The sequence below is a fragment of the Martes martes genome, assembly GCF_963455335.1.
Source record: "Martes martes genome assembly, chromosome: 5".
NCBI classification, from domain to species: domain Eukaryota; kingdom Metazoa; phylum Chordata; class Mammalia; order Carnivora; family Mustelidae; genus Martes; species Martes martes.
In genome coordinates this window covers 17,948,187-17,972,189 of record NC_137892.1, presented here as the reverse complement: position 1 = coordinate 17,972,189, position 24,003 = coordinate 17,948,187, and the positions used below count along the sequence as shown (strand labels likewise).

General features: G+C 41.8%; 1 protein-coding gene across 1 annotated transcript; it reads left to right on the top strand.

The window, feature by feature from the left end:
* Positions 1 to 12,219: 12,219 nt before the first annotated feature.
* LOC308343827 (immunity-related GTPase family M protein-like) lies at positions 12,220 to 23,535 on the top strand. Its single transcript, XM_080805008.1, has 2 exons — positions 12,220 to 12,397; positions 21,073 to 23,535. Exon 2 carries the CDS (start codon positions 21,097 to 21,099, stop codon positions 22,285 to 22,287), a length of 1,191 nt encoding a protein of 396 aa, XP_080661134.1. The 5' UTR covers positions 12,220 to 12,397; positions 21,073 to 21,096; the 3' UTR covers positions 22,288 to 23,535.
* Positions 23,536 to 24,003: the final 468 nt, after the last annotated feature.

The window sequence follows — 24,003 nt, the reverse complement described above, 5'->3', positions numbered from 1 at the left end:
GTAAACACCAAACCAGCTCTACAGGAAATATTGAAAGGGGTCCTCTAAGCAAAGAGAGACCCTAAAAGTAGTAGATCAAAAGGGAACAGAGACAATATACAGTACATTACAGGCAATACAATGGCACTAAATTCATATCTCTCAATAGTTAACCGGAATATAAAAGGGTTAAATGCCCCAATCAAAAGACACAGTGTATCAGAATGGATAAAAAAACAAAACCCATCAATATGCTGTCTACAAAAAATTCATTTTAGACCCAAAGACACTTCCAGATTTAAAGCGAGGGAGTGGAAAACAATGTACCATGCTAATGGACATCAAAAGAAAGCTGGGGTGGCAATCCTTATATCAGATCAATTAGATTTTAAGCCAAAGACTATAATAAGAGATGAGGAAGGACACTATATCATACTCAAAGGGTCTGTCCAACAAGGAGATCTAACAATTTTAAATATCTATGCCCCTAACATGGGAGCAGCCAACTATATAAACCAATTAATAACAAAATCAAAGAAACACATTGGCAATAATAGTAGGAGACATTAACACCCCCCTGACTGAAATGGACAGATCATCCAAGCAAAAGATCAACAAGGAAATAAAGGCCTTAAATGACACACTGGACCAGATGAACATCACAGATATATTCAGAGTATTCCATCCCAAAGCAACAGAATATGCATTCTTCTCTAGTGCACATGGAATATTCTCCAGAATAGATCACATCCTGGGTCACAAATCAGGTCCCAACCAGTACCAAAACATTGAGATCATCCCTGAATATTTTTAGACCACAATGCTCTGAAGCTAGAACTCAATCACAAGAGGAAATTTGGAAAGAACCCAAATATATGGAGGCTAAAGAGCATCCTTCTAAAGAATGAATGAGTCAACCAAGAAATTAAAGAAGAATTGAAAAAAATTCATGGAAACAAGTGATAATGAAAACACAACAGTTCAAAATCTGTGGGACACAGCAAAGGCAAAATAGAGGAAAATATATAGCGATACAAGCCTTTCTCAAGAAACAAGAAAGGTCTCAAATACACAACCTAACCCTACACCTAAAGGAGCTAGAGAAAGAACAACAAAGAAAGCCTAAACCCAGCAGGAGAAGAGAAATCATAAAGATCAGAGCAGAAATCAATGAAATAGAAACAAACAAACAAACAAAAAGAACAAATCAACAATACTAGGAGCTGGTTCTTTGAAGGAATTAATAAGATTGATAAACCCCTGGCCAGACTTATCAAAAAGAAAAGAGAAAGGACCCAAATAAATAAAATCATGAATGAAAGAGGAGAGATCACACCCAACACCAAAGAAATGCAAACAATTATAAGAACACATTATGAGCAACTATACACCAGCAAACTTGACAATCTGGAAGAAATGGATGTATTCCTAGAGATGTACAAACTACCACATCTGACCCAGGAAGAAATAGAAAACCTGAACAGACCCATAACCAGAATGGAGATTGAAGCAGTCATCAAAAATCTCCCAACAAACAAGAGCCCAGGGCCAGGGGGCTTCCCAGGGGAATTCTACCAAACATTTAAAGAAGAATTAATTCTATTCTCCTGAAACTGTTCCAAAAAATACAAATGGAAGGAAAACTTCCAAACTCATTTTATGAGGCCAGCATCACCTTGATCCCAAAACCAGACAAGGATCCCATCAAAAAAGAGAATTACAGACCAATATCCTTGATGGACACAGTTGCAAAAATTCTCACCAAAATACTAGTCAATAGGATCCAACAGTACATTAAAAGGATTATTCACCACGACCCAGTAGGATTTATTCCTGGGCTGCAGGTTTGGCTCACCATCCGCAAATCAATGTGATACAATACATTAATAAAAGAAAGAATAAGAACCATATGATACTCTCAATAGATGCTGAAAAAGAATTTGACAAAGTACAGCATCCTTTCTTGATCAAAACTTTTCAAAGCATAGGGATAGAGGGTACATACCTCAATATCATCAAAGCCATCTATGAAAAAGCCACAGCGAATATCATTCTCAAAGGAGAAAAACGGAGAGCTTTTCTGCTAAGGTCAGGAACACAGCAGGGATGTCCATTATCACCACTGCTACTCAACGTATTACTAGAAATCCTAGCCTCAGCCATCAGACAACAAAAAGAAATTAAAGGCATCCAAACTGGCAAAGAAGAGGTCAAACTATCACTCTTTGCAGATGATATGATACTACACGTGGAAAACCCAAAGACTCCACTCCAAATCTGCTAGAACTTGTACAGGAATTCAGTAAAGTGTCAGGATTTAAAGTCAATGCACAGAAATCAGTTGCATTTCTTTACACCAACAAGACAGAAGAAAGAGAAATTAAGGAGTTAATCCCATTTACAATTGCACCCCAAAGCATTAGATACCTAAGAATAAACCTAACCAAAGAGGCAAAGAAATTGAGGAAGATGCAAAGAAATGAAAAAATGTTCCATGCTCATGGATTGGAAGAACAAACTTTGTGAACATGTCTATGCTACCTAAAGCAATCTACACATTTAATGCAATATCTATCTAAATACCATAATTTTTTTCAAAGAAATGGAACAAATAATCCTAAAATTTATATGGAACCAGAAAAGACCTTGAATAGCCAGAGGAATGTTGAAAAAGAAAGCCAAAGTTGGTGGCATCACAATTCCAGACTTCAAGCTCTATTACAAAGCTGTCATCATCAAGACAATATGGTACTGGCACAAAAACAGACACATAGATCAATGGAACAGAATAGAGAGCCCAGAAATAGACCCTCAACTCTATGGTCAACTAATCTTTGACAAAGCAGGAAGGAATGTCCAATGGAAAAAAGACAGCCTCTTCAACAAATGGTGCTGGGAAAATTGGACAGCCCCATGCAGAAGAATGAAACTGGACCATTTCCTTACACTACACACAAAAATAGACTCAAAATGTATGAAAGACATCAATGTGAGACAGGAATCCATCAAAATCCTTAAGGAGAACACAGACAGCAACCTCTTTGACCTCAACCACAGCAACTTCTTCCTAGAAACATCGCCAAAGGCAAGGGAAGCCAAGGACATTGGGAAGCATTGGGACTTCATCAAGATCAAAAGCTTTTGCACAGCAAAGGAAACGGTCAACAAAATCAAAAGACAAATGAAAGAATGGGAGAAGATATTTGCAAACGACATATCAGATAAAGGACCAGTATCCAAAATCTATAAAGAACTTATCAAACTCAACACCCAAAAAACAAATAATCCAATCAAGAAAAGGGCAGAGGACATGAAAGACATTTCTGCAAAGAAGACATCCAGATGGCCAACAGACACATGAAAAAGTGCTCCACATCACTCGGCATCAGGGAAATACAAATCAAAACCACAGTGAGTTACCACCTCACTCCAGTCAGAATGGTTAAAATTAACAAGTCAGGAAACAACAGATGCTGGCCAGGATGCAGAGAAAGGGAAACCCTCCTACACTGCTGGTGGGAATGCAAGCTTGTATAGCCACTCTGGAAAACAGCATGGAGGTTCCTCAAAAAACTGAAAATAGAGCTACCCTATGACCCAGCAATTGCACCACTGGGTATTTACCCTAAAGATACAAATGTAGTGATCTGAAGGCGCACATACACCTGAATGTTTATAGAAACAATGTCCACAATAGCCAAACTATGGAAAGAACCTAGATGTCCATCAACAGATGACTGGATAAAGAAGAGGTGGTATATATATACAATGGAATACTATGCAGCCATCAAAAGAAATGAAATCTTGCCTTTTGCAATGATGTGGATGGAACAAGAGGGTATTTTGCTGAGTGAAATAAATCAATCAGAGAAAGGCAATTATCATATGATCTCCCTAATATGAAGAATTTGAGAGGCAATGTGGGGGGTTTGGGGTACTAGTAGGGAAGGAAAAAATGAAACAAGATGGGATCAGGAGGGAGAAACCATAAAAGACTCTTAATCTCACAAAACAAACTGAGGGTTGCTGGAGGGAGGGGGGAGGGAGAGGGTGGTTGGGTTATGGATATCGGGGAGGGTATGTGCTATGGTGAGCGCTGTGAAGTGTGTAAACCTGGTGATTCACAGACCTGTATCCCTGGGGCTAATAATACATTATATGTTAATAAAAAAATTTTTTTTAGGGGCACCTGGGTGGCTCAGTGGGTTAAAGCCTCTGCCTTCAGCTCAGGTCATGATACCAGGGTCCTGGGATCGAGTCCCACATCGGGCTCTCTGCTCGGCAGGGAGCCTGTTCCCCTTCCTCTCTCTGCCTGCCTCTCTGCCTACTTGTGGTCTCTGTCAAATAAATAAATAAAATCTTTAAAAAAAATTTTTTTTTAAATTTTTTAAAAAGTAAGACCTATTAAATGCTGTTCACAAGAGATTCATTTTAGACCCAAAGACACCTCCAGATTGAAAGTGAGGTGTAGAAAACCATTTATCATGCTACTGAACATCAGAAGAAAGCTGGGCTGGCAATCCTTATATCAAATTAGATTTTAAACCAAAGACTGTAATAAGAGATGAGGAAGAGCTCTGTATCATACTTAAAGGGTCTATCCAACAAGAAGACCTAACAATTGTAAATATTTTTGCCCCTAACATGGGATCAGTCAATTATATAAGCAAATTAATAACAAAATTAAAGAAACACATGAATAATAAGAAAATAATAGTAGGGAACTTTTTTAAGATTTTATTTATTTATTTGACAGACAGAGATCACAAGTAGGGAGAAAAGCAGGCAGAGAGACAGAGGAGGAAGCAGGATCCCCGCTGAGCAGAGAGCCCAATGCGGGCCTCAATCCAGGACCCTGGGATCATGACCTGAGCCAAAGGCAGAGGCTTTAACCCAGGTGCCCCAATAGTAGGGGACATTAACACCTCATTTGCTGCAATGGACATATCATTTCAGCAAAAAATCCACAAGGAAACAAGGGCTTTGAATGACACATTAGACCAGGTGGACTTCACGGATATATTAAGAACATTCCATCCCAAAGAAACAGAATACACATTCTTCTCGAGTACACGTGGAACATTCTCCAGAATAGATCACATCCTGGGTCACAAATCAGGTCTCAACCAGTACCAAAAGGTTGGGATCATTCCCTGCATATTTTTAGACCACAGTGCTTTGAAACTGGAACTCAATCACTAGAGGAAATTTGGAAAGAACACAAATACATGGAGGTAAAAGAACATCCTACTAAAGAATGAATGAATCAGGGTGCCTGGGTGGCTCAGTGGGTTAAAGTCGCTGCATTTGGCTCAGGTCATGATCTCAGGATCTGGGATCGAGCCCCACATCAGGCTGTCTGCTCAGCAGGGAGCCTGCTCCGCCCCCACCCCCCGTGCCTGCCTCTCTGCCTACTTGTGATCTCTGTCTGTCAAATAAGTAAATAAAACCTTTTTTTTTTTTTTGTAAATAAAACCTTTAAAAAAAAAAAAAAGAATGAATGGGTCAAGCAGGAAACTGAAGAATTAAAAAAAATTCATGGAAACAAATGAAAATGAAAACAGAACTGTTCAAAATATTTGAGATACAGCAAAGATGGTCCTAAGAGGGAAATACATAACAATACAGGCCTTTTTCAAGAAACCAGAAAAGTCCTAAATACACAACTTAATCTTACACCTAAAAGAGCTGGAGAAAGAACAGCAAATAAAGCCTAAACTCAACAGAAGAAGAGAAACCATAAAGATTAGAACAGAAATCAATGAAATAAAAACCAGAAGAACAGTAGAACAGGTCAATGAAACTAGGAGCTGGTTCTTTGACAGAATTAATAAGATTGATAAACCTCTCACCAGACTTATCCAAAAGAAAAGAGAAAGGACCCAAATTAATAAAAACATGAATGAAAGAGGAGAGATCACAACTAACACCAAAGAAATACAAACAATTATAGGAACATATTATGAGCAAATATATGCCAACAAAATAGGCAACCTGGAAGAAATGGATACATTCTTAGGGAAGTATAAACTACCAAAAGTGAACCAGGAAGAAATAGAAAACCTGAACAGACCCATAACAAGCAAGGAAATTGAAGCAATAATCAAAAATCTCCCAAAAAAACAAGAGCCCAGGGCCAGATGGCTTCCCAGGGTATTTCTACCAAACATTTAAAGGAGAAGTAATACCTATTTTCCTAAAACTGTTCTGAAAATAGAAATTTTCTTTCAAAGAAAAAAAAAAAAAGGAAAACTTTCACACTCTTTCTATGGGTTCAGCATTATCTTGATCCCAAAACCAAAGACCCCACCAAAAAGGAGAATTACAGACCAATATCCCTAATGAATATGGATGCCAACATATCCAATGAGAGTATCCTAGCCAATAGAATCCAACAGTACATTAAAAGGATTATTCACCACGACCAGTTGGGGTTTATTCTTGGGATGCAGGGGTGGTTCAACATTTGAAAATCAATTAACGTGATACACCATATTAATATAGGAAAAGACAAGAAGCATATGATCCTCTCAATTGATGCCAAAAAACCATTTGACAAAGCACAGCATCCTTTCTCGATTAAATTCTTCACAGTGTAGGGAGAGAAGGAACATACCTTAATATCATAAAAGTTAAAATGGTTTGATTTACAAAAAAAAAAAAAAAGAAGAAGAAGAATATTTGTGAATGAACCCAACGTGGACCGAGCCCCATATTTCCCCCCATTTTATCATCATAGGGAAAGGGTGATGGGAAAAATATACATATGCTGCTTTATTCTAGGAAAGTGTAATAAACATCTGCATCATCATTGGACATAAAGCACAAAAGGACCTGGTCTGGGAAGAGAGTAATTTCAAGAGTCCACCTTACTGACATCATCTGTAAAGGATGGAGCTGGTGTCCAGCAATAGAGACAGTTTCTCCTATGTAGATACACACGTGCATTGTTATACATTGTCTGAGGTCTGTTAGACCTCTTGTCCCTGAAACCCTACCCCTAGTCCCTAATCTACCAGAGGTCCAGCTGGTGTTCCAGATATACTTGCCCAATTCCAGGTTATCCCAGAAACTGACGATGTCCTACGTCCTACTTAGACTCTAAGAGACTAAGAATGGCAAATGCTGTTGTCCTTTTCCAAACTGGTCATCACCAGAAGATCCCTAGAGAGCTAGTTTGTCCCTTCTAATATGTGAGGTGACAGGAAGAAATGCCCACCTTGGAAATGAGCTCTAACTATATAATCTACAGGTACTTTTAACTGGGTTTTTCTAACTTCCAGAAGTATGAGAAATAAATTTCTGTTCAAATGCCATGAAGTCTGTCGAATTTGTTAGGGCCTGAGTGGACAAAAATAATGCCCAACTAAGGATTATTTTGCATTGCTATGGCTACAAAAACTCAGAGTTTTAAACAGCACTATGGTAGTGAAGGACTGATTCACATTACAACATAATTTAGTTTCCAATTGTAGTCACCTAGTAAAAATTCTGCTTATTTTAAATTTTTGTACAATGTTCACATTTTTATTTTTTATTTTTTTAAGATTTTATTTATTTATCTGACAGATAGAAACACAGTGAAAGAGGGAACACAAGCAGGAGGAGTGGGAGTGGAAAAGCAGGCTTCCTGCTGAGCGGGGAGCCCAATGTGGGGCTCAGACCCAGGACCCTGGAATCATGACCTGAGCAGATGCTTAATGACAAAGCCACCCAAGTGTCCCTCAGCTTTTTAAAAAGGAAGGAAAAGAGATATCTTCAGACAATGGTTCTATCTTCTGCAAAGAGAATGGCACAAGCAGCTCGATGGAATCTTTGCTCTCTACTTGCCAAACTTACAGCTCAGTTCTCCAAGTTCAAAGCCATTATCCCATCATTTCACATACATAATTTGTTCACTCATCAGCTCCAAGAAGAAAAGGGGGTTCTGATGTCGGATATCACAAATATTTCCACTAACACAACAGAAAATGCTGAGTCTAGTGGAGTATACCAGGAGCCCCTGACATAGGAACACTCCACAGACCTGTCCTCCTTGAGAAATGCAGGCACTCTGTGCTCCTGAGGTCACTGCCCTGAACCTCTGTCCTGCCTGGGAAAGTGTGAAAACAACAGGAAGGATGACAGCCTCTGACTTGAGGCCCCCCACTCAGGAAAGCTTGGCTGAGAGTTGCAGGCCCATATTTACAGGACATGAAAGTGAAACTATTGTTTCTCTGCAGAACAAGCAGTTCCAGGAAAAGAAACATGATGATCTTATAAATTCGGTGGCTCAGGGAGCAGGGGGAAGGCAGAGAAACACCAGGGACCATGAAAGGCAGGTCTCGGATAATCCCTGTGAGGTCATCTAGCCAAGACTCCCAGTTAAGCCCTGGGGACAGGGAAGAAGGTTGTGAACAAGTTTCCAAAGCTTTCAGTGACTGAGAAGTATTTCCCATCAGAAAGAAAAAAGACTATAACTTCTCTCTGTCTTTCCATTTCTTTCATTTTTAGGGGCCCTGTTGCTGGCTGCCCCATCGTCCCACTTGGGCATAGATTTCCCTGGCAGGTTATGGGAATAACTCACGAACAACTTCCACTAACAGGAGGTGCTCTGGGGAAATTTGGTAAGATATCAGGGAAGTGGACACAAAAAGGGAACAAGGTGCCTAGATTCTAAGATTTATATGGCGGATCAGGAGGAAAAATACCAAAATATCTCTAGAAGAAGAAAAACATAGGAGGATCTATATCTATAAGGATCTAGAAGAGGATCTAGAAGATTTATTTCCATGCTATAGTATCTAAGAGAGTTGGATGCTGGCACAGGGGTAGACCAACTGGCCCACAGAAAGGAACACACAGTCTTGTATGGGATTCAGGCATGTGTGCAATTCTGTTGCTTGGGAGACATACATGGGATGTCAGTGGGTATAGAAGGCACCATCTAGTAAACAGAGCTGACAAACCGGTTCTCCATATGGACAGAGGATACTGAATCTCTACGTACTTCACCTATGATAATCAACTCCCAATGGACTTAAGACCTAAATTTAAACGGGAACTGAAGAAGAGAACATAGTTGTTCTCAGGGAAAGATTTCTTAAAAGAGATGATACCTGTATAAAGATACCAAGATGACAGCTGTATAAAACAGACGGACCAGTGTGATACCTTTGACTCTAAAAAAGTGAAAAGTTTTTCTTTACGGAATCAAATGCAAAAAGAAAGTCTAAAAATATCCACAAATCTGGAGAAGATAATTTGCACAAATGTAACCAAAAAAGGATCGGTGGAAGGAAAGATGTTAAAGATTCCATAAATCACTAGGGAAAAGTGAAAAAAATTCAGCATGACATGAATAGAACTTTCTCAAAAAAAAAAGAAATATATTTGGGCAAAAAATAGAGAAAATAATGCAGATTAACTACTAATGAGACAAATGCACCTCTGTGCACTACGAGATGACAGTGTTAATTAGTTTGACTGCAAAATTTCAAAAGTCGGGAAAAATTGGGTACTGGTGAGAATGTTGATAGAATCTCTGAAACGTGGCTGCTGGGAATGTATATCAAATACAATTACTTTGAAGAAACAATATGGCCGAATCATAAAATGGCACATTCATGTGCCTTAGGACTCAGCATTTCCACTCCTAACACTATACCAAAGAGTCACTCTGCAAAAATGTGCGGAAGACATGTGGACATATGCTCCCAGCAGCAGTCTTCATAACTGTGAAACGGAGAGGATAGGCATTGACAGAGAACTGATAAATAAGTTGACTTACACAGCATCAAAAGGCATGAACCATAGTTATATAGAGAGGAATGAATCTTTTAGTATAGTGTTAAGATTAAATATTGAGGTGCCTAGGTGGCTCAGTGGGTTAAGCCTCTGCCTTCGGCTCAGGTCATGATCTCAGGGTTCTGGGATCGAGCCCTGCGTCAGGTCTCTGCTCAGCAGGGAGCCTGCTTCCCCCTCTCTCTCTGCCTGCCTCTCTGCCTACTTGTGATCTTTCTCTGTCAAATAAATAAATAAAATCTTTTTAAAAAGATTAAATATTAAGGACACATACAACACCCCTTAAATAAAGCTTCAAGAAAACTAAGCAATATATTGTTTAGGCATGCATGTATAAGTAATAACACCACAAATAAGAGAATCATAAACACATACTGCATGACATTGTCACCCAGGGGCTGGGGACAGAGCTAGAGTAAATAGAAACACACAGGGAGATATAAATGGTTAGAGATGTTCTATTTCTTGGGATGATTGTTCAGTGTATAAGTGATCATTGTACTACATGAGTAAGTAAAAGATACAAAATAGACAAATATCTTAGTTCTTTTCAAATTGTTGCTGTGTCTATTCTTCTGTGTGTACTTGGTCCTGAATCTCTCCCTCCTGCCGTATTTTGGGGACATCAGAGAAATGTTCTCCATCTGACATACAGAGACAATCACTGCTATGATGGCACAAAGACTGAGAAATCATTCAGGGAGGAAGCATTGGGCAAGAGAGACTGAAATTCCAGGTGGAAGCAATGGCAAGGCAAAGACGCAGGCTCACACATGGACTTGACAAGTGGCCGTGGATGCAGAGGAGCACACACAGACAGCCAATTACGGGGGTCAGTAATAAGGTAGGAAAATCCTCTGAGGCCCAGGTGCCCTGGCAGTGATGGGGCTCTTTGTAGAGGGTGAGAGAAAGCTCCCATCTGGAGCTCCCCAGGGCTCATCTGCTCCCCAGCAGTGTGTGAGAATCACTCTGGACATGGTGCTCTCTGTTGGGTTGGCTGAGGTCTGCAGTGTCCTCTGCACCCAAGGGGCTGGGGGCTGATGCCCCAGAATGCACAGCTCAAGGTCCAGACTCAGACTTGCTGCTCCTAAATCACTGTTAGGAAATGAGGAAGTATGATTTATAAAGATGTTGTTACGTTCTCTCTGTTCAGAGAAAAGGGAAATAAATTCTTCTTAGGAACGAATGGCTTAGAAATCCCTCCTCTCCTGGTTCCACTCAGATGAGTAGATGTCCAGTCAGTGTAATACACAATCCCCAGACTCTTGTAGAACAGAAATGTCCCCTGTCCTGGTTCAGCCCTTCCTCCAACTGGGTGAGACATCTGCAACAGGGACAGGAAAAGAGTAGGCTTCTCTCTTCATTCTTCCTCCCACTGCCCTCATTACATGGAGGAGCATGGCATGGGGGAACTACAAGTATAGGAAAGGACTCACTCAGGTAGGACATTTGCAATGCAGCTGATGGCCTAGTGTGGTTAATGTCTCTCAGGAAGAAGGGTCCTATGAAGGCCCATGCTCATGGCCCCATTGGGATCTTGGAGCAAGTATAGTCCAAACCTTCCAGGCTTCTGCCTCCTCTGTGGTGTCAAAGTTCAAAGGCAGCTCCTTCTGTTGGCCATGTCCCTTGTAACAGGCTCACTAAAATGATCCTTGCCTTTCCTCTGCACAACCTGTCAGCTGTCCTTTCATGACCCAGGGGAGGAATCAAGGATGACAATGACGAATTCACAGGATGTTAGCCACGGAAGGATTTCATAACTTATTTGCAATCTCGGCAGAAACTTTGTACAACAGACCTCCTTTTTCACCACGTGAAAGTCACATAGCCCCCTCCCTGAGGCCTCCCTTCTGAAGACAAACACCCTGGGGGTCTTTCACTGGTGCTCCCACAGGAGGATGAGGATGGAACAATCCCTGAGAGTTTACGCAGCTTTTACACTCACCAAGTCATTCGTGACCTGTGTTGAACTCAGACCCTCACTTGGCTGGGGCAGGTGTATTGACACCAGGGAAGGTCACAGCTGGGGGCAGGAAGAGAAATCCACCATGGATGTCACTTCTACAGTCTGATCTCTGCGGGCGGAAGGGAGTTAGCCCCTGAGCTGAGCACGTTGGGCAACCCTAAGGAGTAACTTCACAGGCAGTGTCTGCACCCATCTGAGCGGCCAGTCTCAAGGGGGTTGAATATGGACTTCTCACTGGTCTGGACACTGGCATCAGAGTAAGATTCTTAGGTATGCGGCTCTCAGAGCCTCTGGGCTGAAAGTGCTCAAATTACCCTGCATAAGCCACGGGCAAACGCCAAAAAGCCCCCACCCTCCAGAATGCTGAAGGTGGAACTAGTTCAAGCCTGTTTTGAGAACTGGAGTAGTTTCCAGGAATAGAAACTGAAAGCAGCCTGTCTGATTTCCCTCCCCCCGGAACTGTGCCCCCTGCTTTACTCAGAAATCCTTCAGTTCTGAGGCTGAAAGGACTGGGCAGAAAACTCTGCAAGATTGCCTTCTCTTTCCTGGTTCCTCTCCCCACTGCCCCTTCTGTCTGGACTCTTTCTAGGACAACCTCAACCCAGCACAACTCCCTTCGTTCCTTCTGGAGCAATCTGAGCCTGGGACCTGTTGTGGGGGATCTCAGAGGTAAGCATCTCTGCCTGAGAGCTCGACCCATTCCCTGGGGGCTAACTTGCTGGCAGGACCATCTGCCTGATCACAGCCACCCTGTGCTTCCTGGAGCAGGTCAGTGAGAGGGGTGAGAGGGGGTAAAACCCAATGTAGCTAATGACCCTGCAGGAGCGAAGACATGAAAGGCAGAGCCTGACACCAGGGCAGAGGAGCTTGGGGACTGGCTTATCCCTTTCAGTGAGTATTCACAACAGGGCCCCCCTCTGACATTCTTCAGAGGCAAAACTCAGAACCCTGTACTTTGTTTGCACCAAACCAATTCTACCTTCTACTGTGGAGACAGTGGACCTCTCATCTCCATATTCTTGGCAGTTGTGGGGTGGGGGGAGGTGATCTTCTGATGGGACCATGCTTGGAAAAGGACAGCAGCATTTGCCATTCTTAGTCTCTTAGAGTCTAAGTAGAACATGGGACAGTGGCAATTTCTGGGGTAACCTGGAATTGGAAAGTCCAGCTGAACCTCCGGTGGATTAGGGAGTGGGGGTGGGGTTTCGGGGACAAGGGGTCTAACAGACCTTAGACAATGTGTAACAGTGGACATGTGTATCTGCATAGGAGAAACTGTCCCTATTGCTGGACACCACCTCCATCCTTTATCTCAATGAGGTGGACTCTTGAAATACGTTTTCCCAGACCGGGTCCTTTTGTGTTTCATGCCCACTGATGATGCAGATGTTTATTACACTTTCCTAGAATAAAGCAGTATGTTGATTTTTCCCCTCACCCTTTCCCTATGATGATAAAATGGGGGGAAATGTGGGGCTTGATCCACAGTGAGTTCAAAGTCACAAAAGTCCTTGATGCCTCAGATTTCTTGTCTGAGCCAAGGCTGATCCCTGCTTCATAGCTCCAGATCATTGGGCATGACATGAACTCTATAGGATCCTGCATGGGAAATGCACTAATGAGTGTTTTTCATTCTGCTTCTTAGATCATGAAATCTATTTGGTGCAGTATAACAAGAGTTCAAAAAAGTTACCCATTGGAACAGATGCAATAGGTCAAAACGGAATGTAGGGAAATTGTTGGTAAAGTCTTTCGTCAGGTGTATGCATGTGTGCGAGTGCATGTGTGCTGCATGGGTACTTAGTTTCTTTGTGAAATGCGTCTTTTACTGATGGTGTCCTTCAGAAGACTTTGAAAGATCTGCTCACAGAGTCTGATTCTCCTTGCAAGCACAACTGCCCTCTCCAGCTGAAATCTGCTCCTTGGGCTCCCTCCATAAAAGTATATGTTTCTTTATTCAAGGACCCTCAAACCCTCTCCAGATAGGGAAGATCAGAGGTATAACATGGTATGACCTGCAAAAAAGTGAGCCTGGGGGCCACTTGCTTTCCAGGCTCATTTCTGATGGCATCTCCTCAACTTCTGGTTTAGTGCTCTGAGCCTTGGTGTCCTGGAGACTCATACACACACACACACACACACACACACACACACACACACGCCAGCACTTGCACACTGACTATTCCTAGAAGACCTGCAACCTCTCGTGGATTTACCCTTGTCCCAGCCTGGCCTGGCAGTGTCACATGGGCATACTGCTGTCTTAAAGGACCCTGAGAGGGTCCCACGTGCAGGGTTATCTAGCACCATGAGCAAGGCAGGGACTAGATAAGAGGAGGTGGGAAACAGGGAGCTGTGGCTTGTGCTGTAGGGCTTCAGTCACCCCCCTCCAGTAGGGCCCAGCACAGGTGCTCAGGTGAAGAGACCTTTGCAAAGTACATGGTTGAGTCAGACATAGTCACAGAAATGATCCAGAAGATTTTAAGTTTGTGCTTACCTCCCTTAGCCACCCTGGGGTGGGGAGCTCAGACTCTTCATCAGCCCCTACTTGCTTTCCAAAGGGCTGTGGCAGAGCTGGCTTCAACATTTCAGATGACAGATTTAGGAAGAAAAGTTAATTTATCTATCAACTAAGGAGTGAAGGATATGCAATGATGCATTGGTGCTTCATTCATCTAACAGAAATATGTCCCATACCTGCCGGGCACTAAGGGCACCAGAGAGTCTAAAGAATTATTTACTATAAGTGCCAAGACCTGTATATGTGTATTTTTATGATATCAGGCGTCTAACATGGGATGACACAATATTTTCTGGGACTTTCATCTCTTGAAGAGACAGAGTTGGTTTGTTTTTGCTTTTTTTTTTTTTTTCAATTGATCTAACACACAGAAAGTCAAGGTGAGATGGGTACATGTGGAGGTTGTGATGGGATTTAGACAAACCAGGAAAAGGATTCAAGGGCTCTCGAATCCTTTGTTCTAGTTCAGTTCCTATGTCCTAGCTAGCCTGGGTCCCATGGGACCACTGATTAGGACATCCAGCCTTCCCCATCCCATACTAGAGGCAAACTTATAGGCAACCAGAATACATAGCATGCTCAGGAGCAGAAGAAACCCCTTCATACAACCAAGTCAGTGAGCCTGGAGCTCACCCAGAAGATTGTCTCCCTGGAGCCAGGATGGCTGGCAAGACCTTCGGAAACCTCTGTGTTCCCCCATAAACAAGAACTTGGGCTAGTTAGGAAAGGTCAAGAGAGGTCTTAAAGAGGCCTTTGAGTATAAGGGTAAGAGGAGGCTACTCTTAGGGATTCTCACTCCAGAGTGTTCCTCCAGCCTGACCCAGACCAGAGCTCCATCTTTCTGGCTTTTAGCCGGCTTTGTCCATGCATGTTCCCCCACCATGTCATTCACCCCCTCACCGAGCTCAGGACACCTCCACTCCCGCAGGAGGAGGCACCATCCTTGCTGACCTGTTGCACCTCAAATTTGTCACAGGGCCTCCTGGTGGTGGACCCTGAAGACTTTGTGGGCACAGGTCTCAAGGGATTCTGGACCCCAGGCATATGGGATGGTGATTACATCATATTTCATGAGATTCCCTCCGTCTGAACGTGCAGCATCTCCTGATCATTTCATTATGCACCTGTCTCCCAAGGGTGGGGGGGCAGTCAAGTTCCCTGCAACAGTTTCTAAGATGTGATGACACATTGTAGGATTTTTTCCTCATATTTGCAAAGTAATGAGTTTTCCTTAATGTGTTGTGAGGATGGGAGCTGAGAGAGGACTGTGATTTCCATTCTCTCCCCAAATTAAGAAGGGTGCATCTAGGGACAGTTAAGTGGCAATTGATAGCAATAAGTGGACCCACATCCCCAGGAGTAGCATCTCATCATCCAGCCATCCCTCAGCCCCTGGGGCTGGATATTCAGCATTAACTAGGATCACCCTCTCCTCCTATCCAGATAGAAACAGAAAATGACATTATTGGAGTAAATCTGGGATCCTCCATCATTGCTTTGTAATCTCAAGCTTGTTTCTTCTTTTTATTTATTTAAATTTAATTTCATTAATATATAATGTATAATTAGTTACAGGGGTGGAAATTAGTGATTGATCAGTTGCATATAAAATCCAGTGCTCATCCAAACAAATGCCTTCCTTAATGCCCATCACACATTTAGCCCATCCCCCCAACTCACCACCCTCCAGCAACCCTCAGTTTGTTCCCTATAGTTAAGAGTCCCTTATGGTTTGCCTCCCTCTCTTTTTTTTATTTGATTTTATTTAAATTCAATTAATTAACGTATAGTGTATTATTAGTTTCAGAGGTAGAGTTCAGTGATTCATCAGTCTTACATAACTCATCATAACCCAGTGCTCATTATATCAGGTGCCCTACTTAATGTCTATCACCCAGTTACCCCATCCCTCCCCCTCCCCTTGAGCAACCCTCAGTTTGTTTCCTATGGTTAAGAGTCTCATGATTTGTCTCCCTTTCTGATTTCATCTTGTTTTATTTTTCCTTCCCTCCCCTTATGTTCTTCTGTTTTATTTCTTAAATTCCACATATGAGTGAAATTATGATAATTGTCTTCCTCTGATTGACTTACTTTGCTTAGCATAATACCCTCTAATTCCATCCACATCATGGCAAATGGAAAGATTTCGTTTGTGATAGCTGAGTAATATCCCTTTGAATATATAGACACACCACATCTTCTTTATCCATTCATCTGTCAGTGGACATCTGGATTCTTTCCACAGTTTGACTATTGTAGACATTGCTGCTATAAACATTGGGGTACATGTGTCCCTTCAAATCACTGTTTGTATCCTTTGGGTAAATACCTAGTAGTGCAATTGCTGGGTCATAGGGTAGTTCTATTTTTAACTTTTTGAGGAAGCTCCATACTGTTTTCCAGACTGTCGAGCTTATTTCTTATCTGTGAGATGCTCACAGACCACATCTGGGAAATACCTTCATCTGTAAGTAGGAATAATATCACTTACCTAATAGAGCTTGGGGAAGATTAATCAAGAAATGCCATGCAAAAGACCCAGCTCAGACAGACTCACAGAAACAGGACGTTCCTACACTGTGGTAAGAGTTGGAGGGAGTAAGAAGAATCACAGGAAAGTCTTCTTCAGACCCATCAGTGAAGATGCAAGTGGGGTGGGTTTGGTGGAGGAGGAGAGCAAGAAACTACACCACAGGACCTGTAGGCCAATGAGAAATTTCTCCCACAGATGGGCTTTGGGCCTTCTGATTGAGTGTGAGGACTGGCCTCCCAGCAGCATCAGGAGACCCCACAGATGGGCCTGGAAGGGAAGCCCTCATGGAACAGAAGGCCTCATGGGGCTCATAGGGAAACTCTTCAGCAAAGAGGCAGTCTTGAATTATAATATGTTTTAAAACTTGCATTTGTGCACATAAAGACAGTAGCTTTTTTAAAGTTTTTACTTAAATTCCAGTTAGTTAGCTACAGTGTAATATTAGTTTCAGGTGTACAGTGTAAGGATTCAGTACTTCGTGTATCAGTCAGTATTCACACAAGTGCACTTCCCAATACCTATCCTCTGTTTAACCCATCCTCCTACCCCGCTCCCCACTGCTAACCATCAGTTTGTTCTTCATACTTAAGAGTCTGTTTCTTCTTTTGCCTCTCTCCGTCTTTTTGCTTCACTTTGCTTGTTTGTTTTGTTTCTTAAATTCCACACATGAGTGAAATCATATGGTATTTGTCTTTCTCTGGCTTATTTTGCTTTAGCATAATACTCTCTAGCTCAAACCATGTCATTGCAAATGAAAATACTTCATTTTTGTGGCTGAGTAATATTCTATTGTATTCATACACCACATCTTCTTTATCCATTCATCAGTCCATGGACACATGGGCTCTTTCTGTAGTTTGGCTATGATTGATAATGCTGCTGTATACTTCAGGGTGCATGTACCCCTTTGAACTAGTTTTTTGTATTCTAAGTAGACACCTAGTAGTACAGTTGCTGGGTCATAGATTAGCTGTATTTTTAACTTTTGAGGAACCTCCATACTGTTTTCCAGAGTAGCTGTACCCGTTTGCATTCCCACCAAGAGTGCAAGAGGTTTCCCCTTTCTCCACATGCTCTCCAATGTCTGTTGTTTCTTGTGTTGTTGATTTCAGCCATTCTGAAAGGTGTAAGGTAATATCTCATTATAGTTTCAGTTTGCATTTCCCTAGTGATAAGTGGTGATGAGCATCATTTCATATGTCTCTTGGCCATCTGGATGTCGTCTTTGGAAAAAGGCCTATCTATGTCTTCTGACCATTTTTCAATTGGATTATTTGGCGTTTGAGTGTTGAGTTGTATAAGTTTTTTTTATATATTTTGGATACTAGCCCTTTATCAATATGTCTTTACCAATATTTTCTCCCATTCTGTATGTTACCTTTAGTTTTGTTGTTTCCTTCATTCTGCAAAAGTGTATTATTTTCACGTTGTCCCCATCGTTTATTTTTGCTTTCGTTTCCCTTCCTTTCTGGATTCATATCAAGAAAGAAGTTGTGATGTCAAAGTGATGTCAAAGAAGTTACTGCCTATGTTCTCTTCTCAGATGTTTATGGTTTTAGGTCTCACATTTAGATAATTAATTCACTTTGGATTTATTTCTGTGTATGCTGTAAGAAATTTATTTCTGCATGTTGCTGTCCAGTTTTCCCAACACCATTTGTTGGAGACTGTCTTTTTTTTCCATTGGATATTCTTCCCTGTTTCTTGAGGTTTCATTGACCATATAATTCTGAGTTTAGTTCTGGATGCTTTCTTCAGTTCCATTGATCTATGTGTCTATTTTTGCACTAGTACCATATAGGTGTTTTTTGTCTTGTTTTGCTTTGTTTGTTTTTATTACACTTACATTTTAATGAAAGATGTTTACTTAAAAAATGGTTTTAGGGCGCCTGGGTGGCTCAGTGGGTTAAAGCCTCTGCCTTCGGCTCAGGTCATGATCTCAGGGTCCTGGGATTGAGCCCCACGTCGGGCTCTCTGCTCAGCAGGGAGCCTGCTTCTCCTACTCTCTCTCTGCCTGCCTCTCTGCCTACTTGTGACCTCTGTCTGTCAAGTAAATGAATAAAATCTTTTTAAAAAATGGTTTTATAAACATACTCATAAAAACACATAAATATATGAGATAAGTGCCATTCTGTTTTGATCACTACAGCTATGTAATCTAACTTGAAGTCTGGAATCATGATGCCTCCAGCTTTGTTTTCTTTTTCTCAAGTTTTCTTTCCCTATTTGCGGTCTTTTGTGGCTTCATACAAATTTTAGGATTGTTTGTTCTAGCTATATGAAAAATGCTGTTAGTATGAAACTGTAGATTTTTTAGGGGAAATTATCACAGCAAAGACTCATAACCTGTGGGACTATGAAAGCCCACCAGCCAGCACTTTGTGTGTAGCCCCCAGGAGGAGAATCCCCTAGATAATCCCAACCAATTCTCTTTCCCAATCCTGCCTTATAAAATGCTTGCAGATTTTACCTCAGGGCACAATTTACAAGAGAATGTTCACAAGAGAACTTAAATACCTAAAATGCTGATCACAACAGTGACAAGATAAACAGTCATGTACAAACCTAAGTATTGACTTAAAAATCAGTAGGTTATTATTTGGAAAGTTTGTGTAACTTAGATGTTGAAGCGAATGAGGGACAGAGATTCCCCAGGTATGCAATTAGCGGGGAACGATGTGGAAAATGTCTTGAGAGGAAAGAAGATGTACTTTTCACTGTTATCAAAAAATTTTAAATTATTCTGGACTCTGAAGATATATGCAGTGAAGATGTGTGGGTCCTCAGGATTGAAGGATATTCAGTGTTGTCATAAGCTTACTTGTGCCCTGCAGACATCCCCAGGGGGACATCCTGCTCACCCAGTTGGGGTGGAGGAGGACTTAAGTGCACCTGACACAGAGACCCTCATGACACTCTTCTGCTCAAGTCCATTCATATCTGTGACCTGCTTAGGAGCTGTCTACTGGCACCAGAACTGCAGAGCATTCCTTAGCAGTCTCCTCTGAGTCCCTAACGTGTGCACATCTCCTGATTTGGGGATATAATTGATACATTCTGCAATTTGCAGCCCTTTAAAGTTTTCAGTAGCTTTTAATATATTCACAAAGTTATAATGCCATCATAATCAAATTTAGAACATTTTCATTATCCAAAAGATATCCCATACCTCTTGACTACCTCTCTTTTCCCTCCTACCATTTGCCCTTCAGAAAAAGGAAATACCCCCATATATTTTCTGTGCCTAAGGATTTGCCTTTTCTGGACATTTCATGTGAATAGAATCATAGAATACATGGTCCAAGAGGCTGTCTGCTTTCACTGAGAGTAATGTTTTAGGGTTCATCTATGTTGTGGATGGTATCAGTACTTCATTTATTTTTCATGCTCAGTCCTGATCTCTGGTATGGATAGATGACTTTCGTTTATCTGTTGGACAACTGTGTTAATTCTACCTGAGGGCTATTACAGATAATACTGCTATGAACATTTGCACACAGGTTTTACATAGATGTATGTCGTCACCGCTCACGGGTATATACCTAGCAATGGAATCGCTGGGCCATTTGGTGACTCTGTTTAAATTATTTTATCAGTTTTATGGAAATATTATGGACAAACACCACTATATAAGTTTCAGGCATACATCATGATGATCTGATTTACATATATTATGAAATGATTACCACAGTAGGTTCAGCTAACATCCATCATCTCATAAAAATATGATAAAAAGGAAAGAGAAAACATTCTACATTTAGATGTATTCCCTTAACAACGTTCCTATAAATTGTATCATGGTGATATGCATAGTCACCGTGTTGTACATTACATCCCTAGTACTTACTTATCTTACAACTGAAATCTTGTACCTTTTGAACACTTCCTCCACTCTCCCCCACTTTTCACCCACTTCCTCCACTTCTCCCCAAGTCTGCTGTCTTTTTCTATGAATTTATTTTCTTTTATTTTATTTTTAGATTCCACACATTAGTTAGATCATGCAGTATTTGTCTGTCTGATTTATTTTATTTAGCATGAAGCTTTCAAAGTCCATCCATATGGTCACAAATGGGAGGATTTCCTTGTTTTCTGTAACTGAATAATATGTTTAGATTTTTGAGACACTATCAAACATTTTCGCAGAGGCTTGTTGTTTCTCATCCAAAAGGCCTACAGTGAGTTAGGTGTGGCTATGACACCCTCAGTCTGGGATATCAAATGTGATGATTCCTCTACCACCCTGTGTGCCTGGTCTTCCCAACTCCCCTGCTTTTCCTATTTCTGCAGGTTACTCCACTGATCAGGAACATCATGCAGCCCTCCCCGTCCCTTCACACCCCATCACCTACAACTTTCACCTCTGCTGGGTCACACCAGGAAGATTGGAGCATCGTATCTATATCGGATGTCAAGAACACAGAAAAAGCTTCTGAAGAATGGAAGTTGCCGGAGATGGTCTCTGCGGTCAAGGAGGCCTTGAATATGGTATCCACTGACTCAGTGAGAATTGCAGTGACTGGGGACTCTGGCAATGGCATGTCCTCCTTCATCAATGCACTGCGGGGAATTGGGCAGGAGGAGGAGGACTCAGCTCCCACAGGTGTGGTGAGAACCACCCAGATACCCACTCTCTACTTTTCCTCCCACATGCCCAATGTGGAGCTATGGGACCTGCCTGGCATGGGGGTTGCCACCCAAAGCCTGGAGACCTACCTGGAGGAAATCCAGTCTAGCAACTATAAATTCTTCATCATCATTGCATCTGAACAGTTCAGCATGAATCTTGTGAAGCTTGCCAAAATCATCCAGGAATGGGGAAAGAGGTTCTACGTTGTCTGGACCAAGCTGGACAGAGACCTCAGTACACGTATAGTCTCAAAGGAACAACTCCTGCACGATATCCAGGAGAATATCCGGGTAGCTCTCCAGAATGAGGGAGTAAATGTACCCAGCATATTTCTGGTCTCCAACTTTGACCCCTTCTTGTATGACTTCCCAAAGCTTAGGAATAGCTTGCGCAGAGAAGTGTCTGACATCAGGTACCATGAGTGCCAACAGAAGCTGTATGACACCTATGGGAAGATCATTAATGACAAAGCAATCACTTTTGGGAGGCAAACAGGCTCAGAGTCTTTCCAGGACAGCTTCGGCATCCAGAATGCAGATGATCATGAGGAGTTTTTGAATGCCTGCCACTCATTCTTTGGTGTGGATGATAAGTCTCTCCAGGAGGTGGCCCAGAGTATGGAAAAACCTGTGGAGGAGTACAAGGCCATTATGAAGTCTCGGGATCTACACACTGTCCTCAGCAGGGACTGGGTATTATCATGGACAAATTGTAATACAGGCACTTGCTTATATTCGGTTCTGAACAGAATCCCACTTATACGTAATATCGGTTTCTACTCCCTTAGAGGGTGGAATCAGTCGCGCCTCCTTGACAACGTCGCTGAGGACACCAAGACCATCCTGAAGAAAGTTCTGAAAGATGCCGCCATCTGAAGGCTGAGGTCTCAGCAGGCTCCTTCTTGGAGAAAGTCAGGATATCTGGGGTCCTCTCCTCACACTGTATTCTTTAGAATTCTCAATCAGTTCGGTATTTCCACTTTTGTTAGTTCGAAGTTCCTTGAGGTAAATGAGCTGACTAGATCATTTTGAACCCACATCTCAGCAAATTTCCAAATATGTCCTACTTCTTCTCATTTATTAAATGAGCTGGGATCCAAAGATGGAAGAAAAGATTGCACAGTGTGACATACAGTCTCATTCTGACATCCCCTTATCACTTAACGTTGGCATCATTTTTCCAAGGCCTCTTGGTTTTCCCCTGTTCCTTCAGTTCTCACTTCTCAGTACATGGACTCGAAGAGGCACACTTGGAGTCAGAGAATAGAACATCCTTTGGGATGTTCCTTTTGGGGAAATATAATTGGAGAGTGTGTGTTTAGTTGTTCTCTGAAAAGTATTGTGTAGTGGTACCAGGATCCAAGGCCAGTCTTGTGTCCTGTAAAGCTCTGTCCTTATATCTATCCTCAGCAATTGCCCAAATCATTTATATCCAAAAAAGGATACAGGGGGTGGACTCAAGGGCCATTTTACTGGGATTGAGAAATTGTTGAATGGAAAAAGCAAACCTGACTATTTTAAGTACCAAACACCAAGAGGTTCCATGCTCTTCATATGCACATGCTTATGGTGGGCCTGTCATGGGAAGTAGTGCCTGTTAGATTATGTTTGCTATGCAGAAATTTGCTCACATAAAGTACCTGCTGAGGCGCCTGGGTGGCTCAGTGGGTTGGGCCTCTGTCTTTGGCTCAAGTCATGATCTCGGGGTCCTGGGATTGAGCCCCACATTGGGCTCTCTGCTCAGCGGGGGGCCTGCTTCTCCCTCTCCCTCTGCATGCCTCTCTCCCTACTCATGATCTCTGTCAAATAAATAAATAAAATCTTTTTTAAAAATAATAAAAAATAAAAATAAAGTACCTGCTATGTTCTGTTCTTCGCCAAAGTTATTTCCCATGTTAGTCAAAGGCAACTAAATTTGAGCATCAGCATTAAGGAAACCAACCAACTGTCTATGGTCTCACTGTTTATACAGTTAACCCAAACTATATAGATTGTATGGAAATTCTCCTAATTGGAAACCACTCCAGACCCTAGCCCTAGATTTTTCTCCTTGCTGGGCATGTATGTAATAAAAATGTTTTTTTATCAAAAAATTTTTTTCAAATAAAATTTGAAACCTCACTGTCCACCACTAGAAGTGTCACGACCTGGTTATCACCGCTGTGGGAATCATTCAGTCCTCACAAGAGCAACCCCCCATCCCTGCATCATTTCTGTCACCACCATCACCTTACTCTATTTACCTGGGAAGATTTCACCTAGTGTGGAATCCAATCTGAATTTGGTAGATGTCTGAACTGGCTTAATATATAAAATTTTGGCCCATTTTTAGGCTTCTGCTCAAAAAGGAGGGTTTATCAGAGGTTGTCATGACTATTCATTGGGATAGAGAGTGAAGTTAATATTGAATGGAAGTGAACTGAAAGAAGCATAGTGGAGGTTAAATCCTGGTTCCAGCCTGCCCTTGCCATGTGATCTTGGGCAAGTCAACTGACATTCCTCTCTCTTAATTTCTCAATAATATTACATCCTAAGATACCCATCCACATCTAGGTAATGTGAGGATTTAATGAGTTAAGGCAAATAAAGCAC

Bases quoted from the DNA above. Each gene is read 5' to 3' on its own strand.
- LOC308343827 (XM_080805008.1), top strand. From the start codon at position 21,097: ATGCAGCCCTCCCCGTCCCTTCACACCCCATCACCTACAACTTTCACC.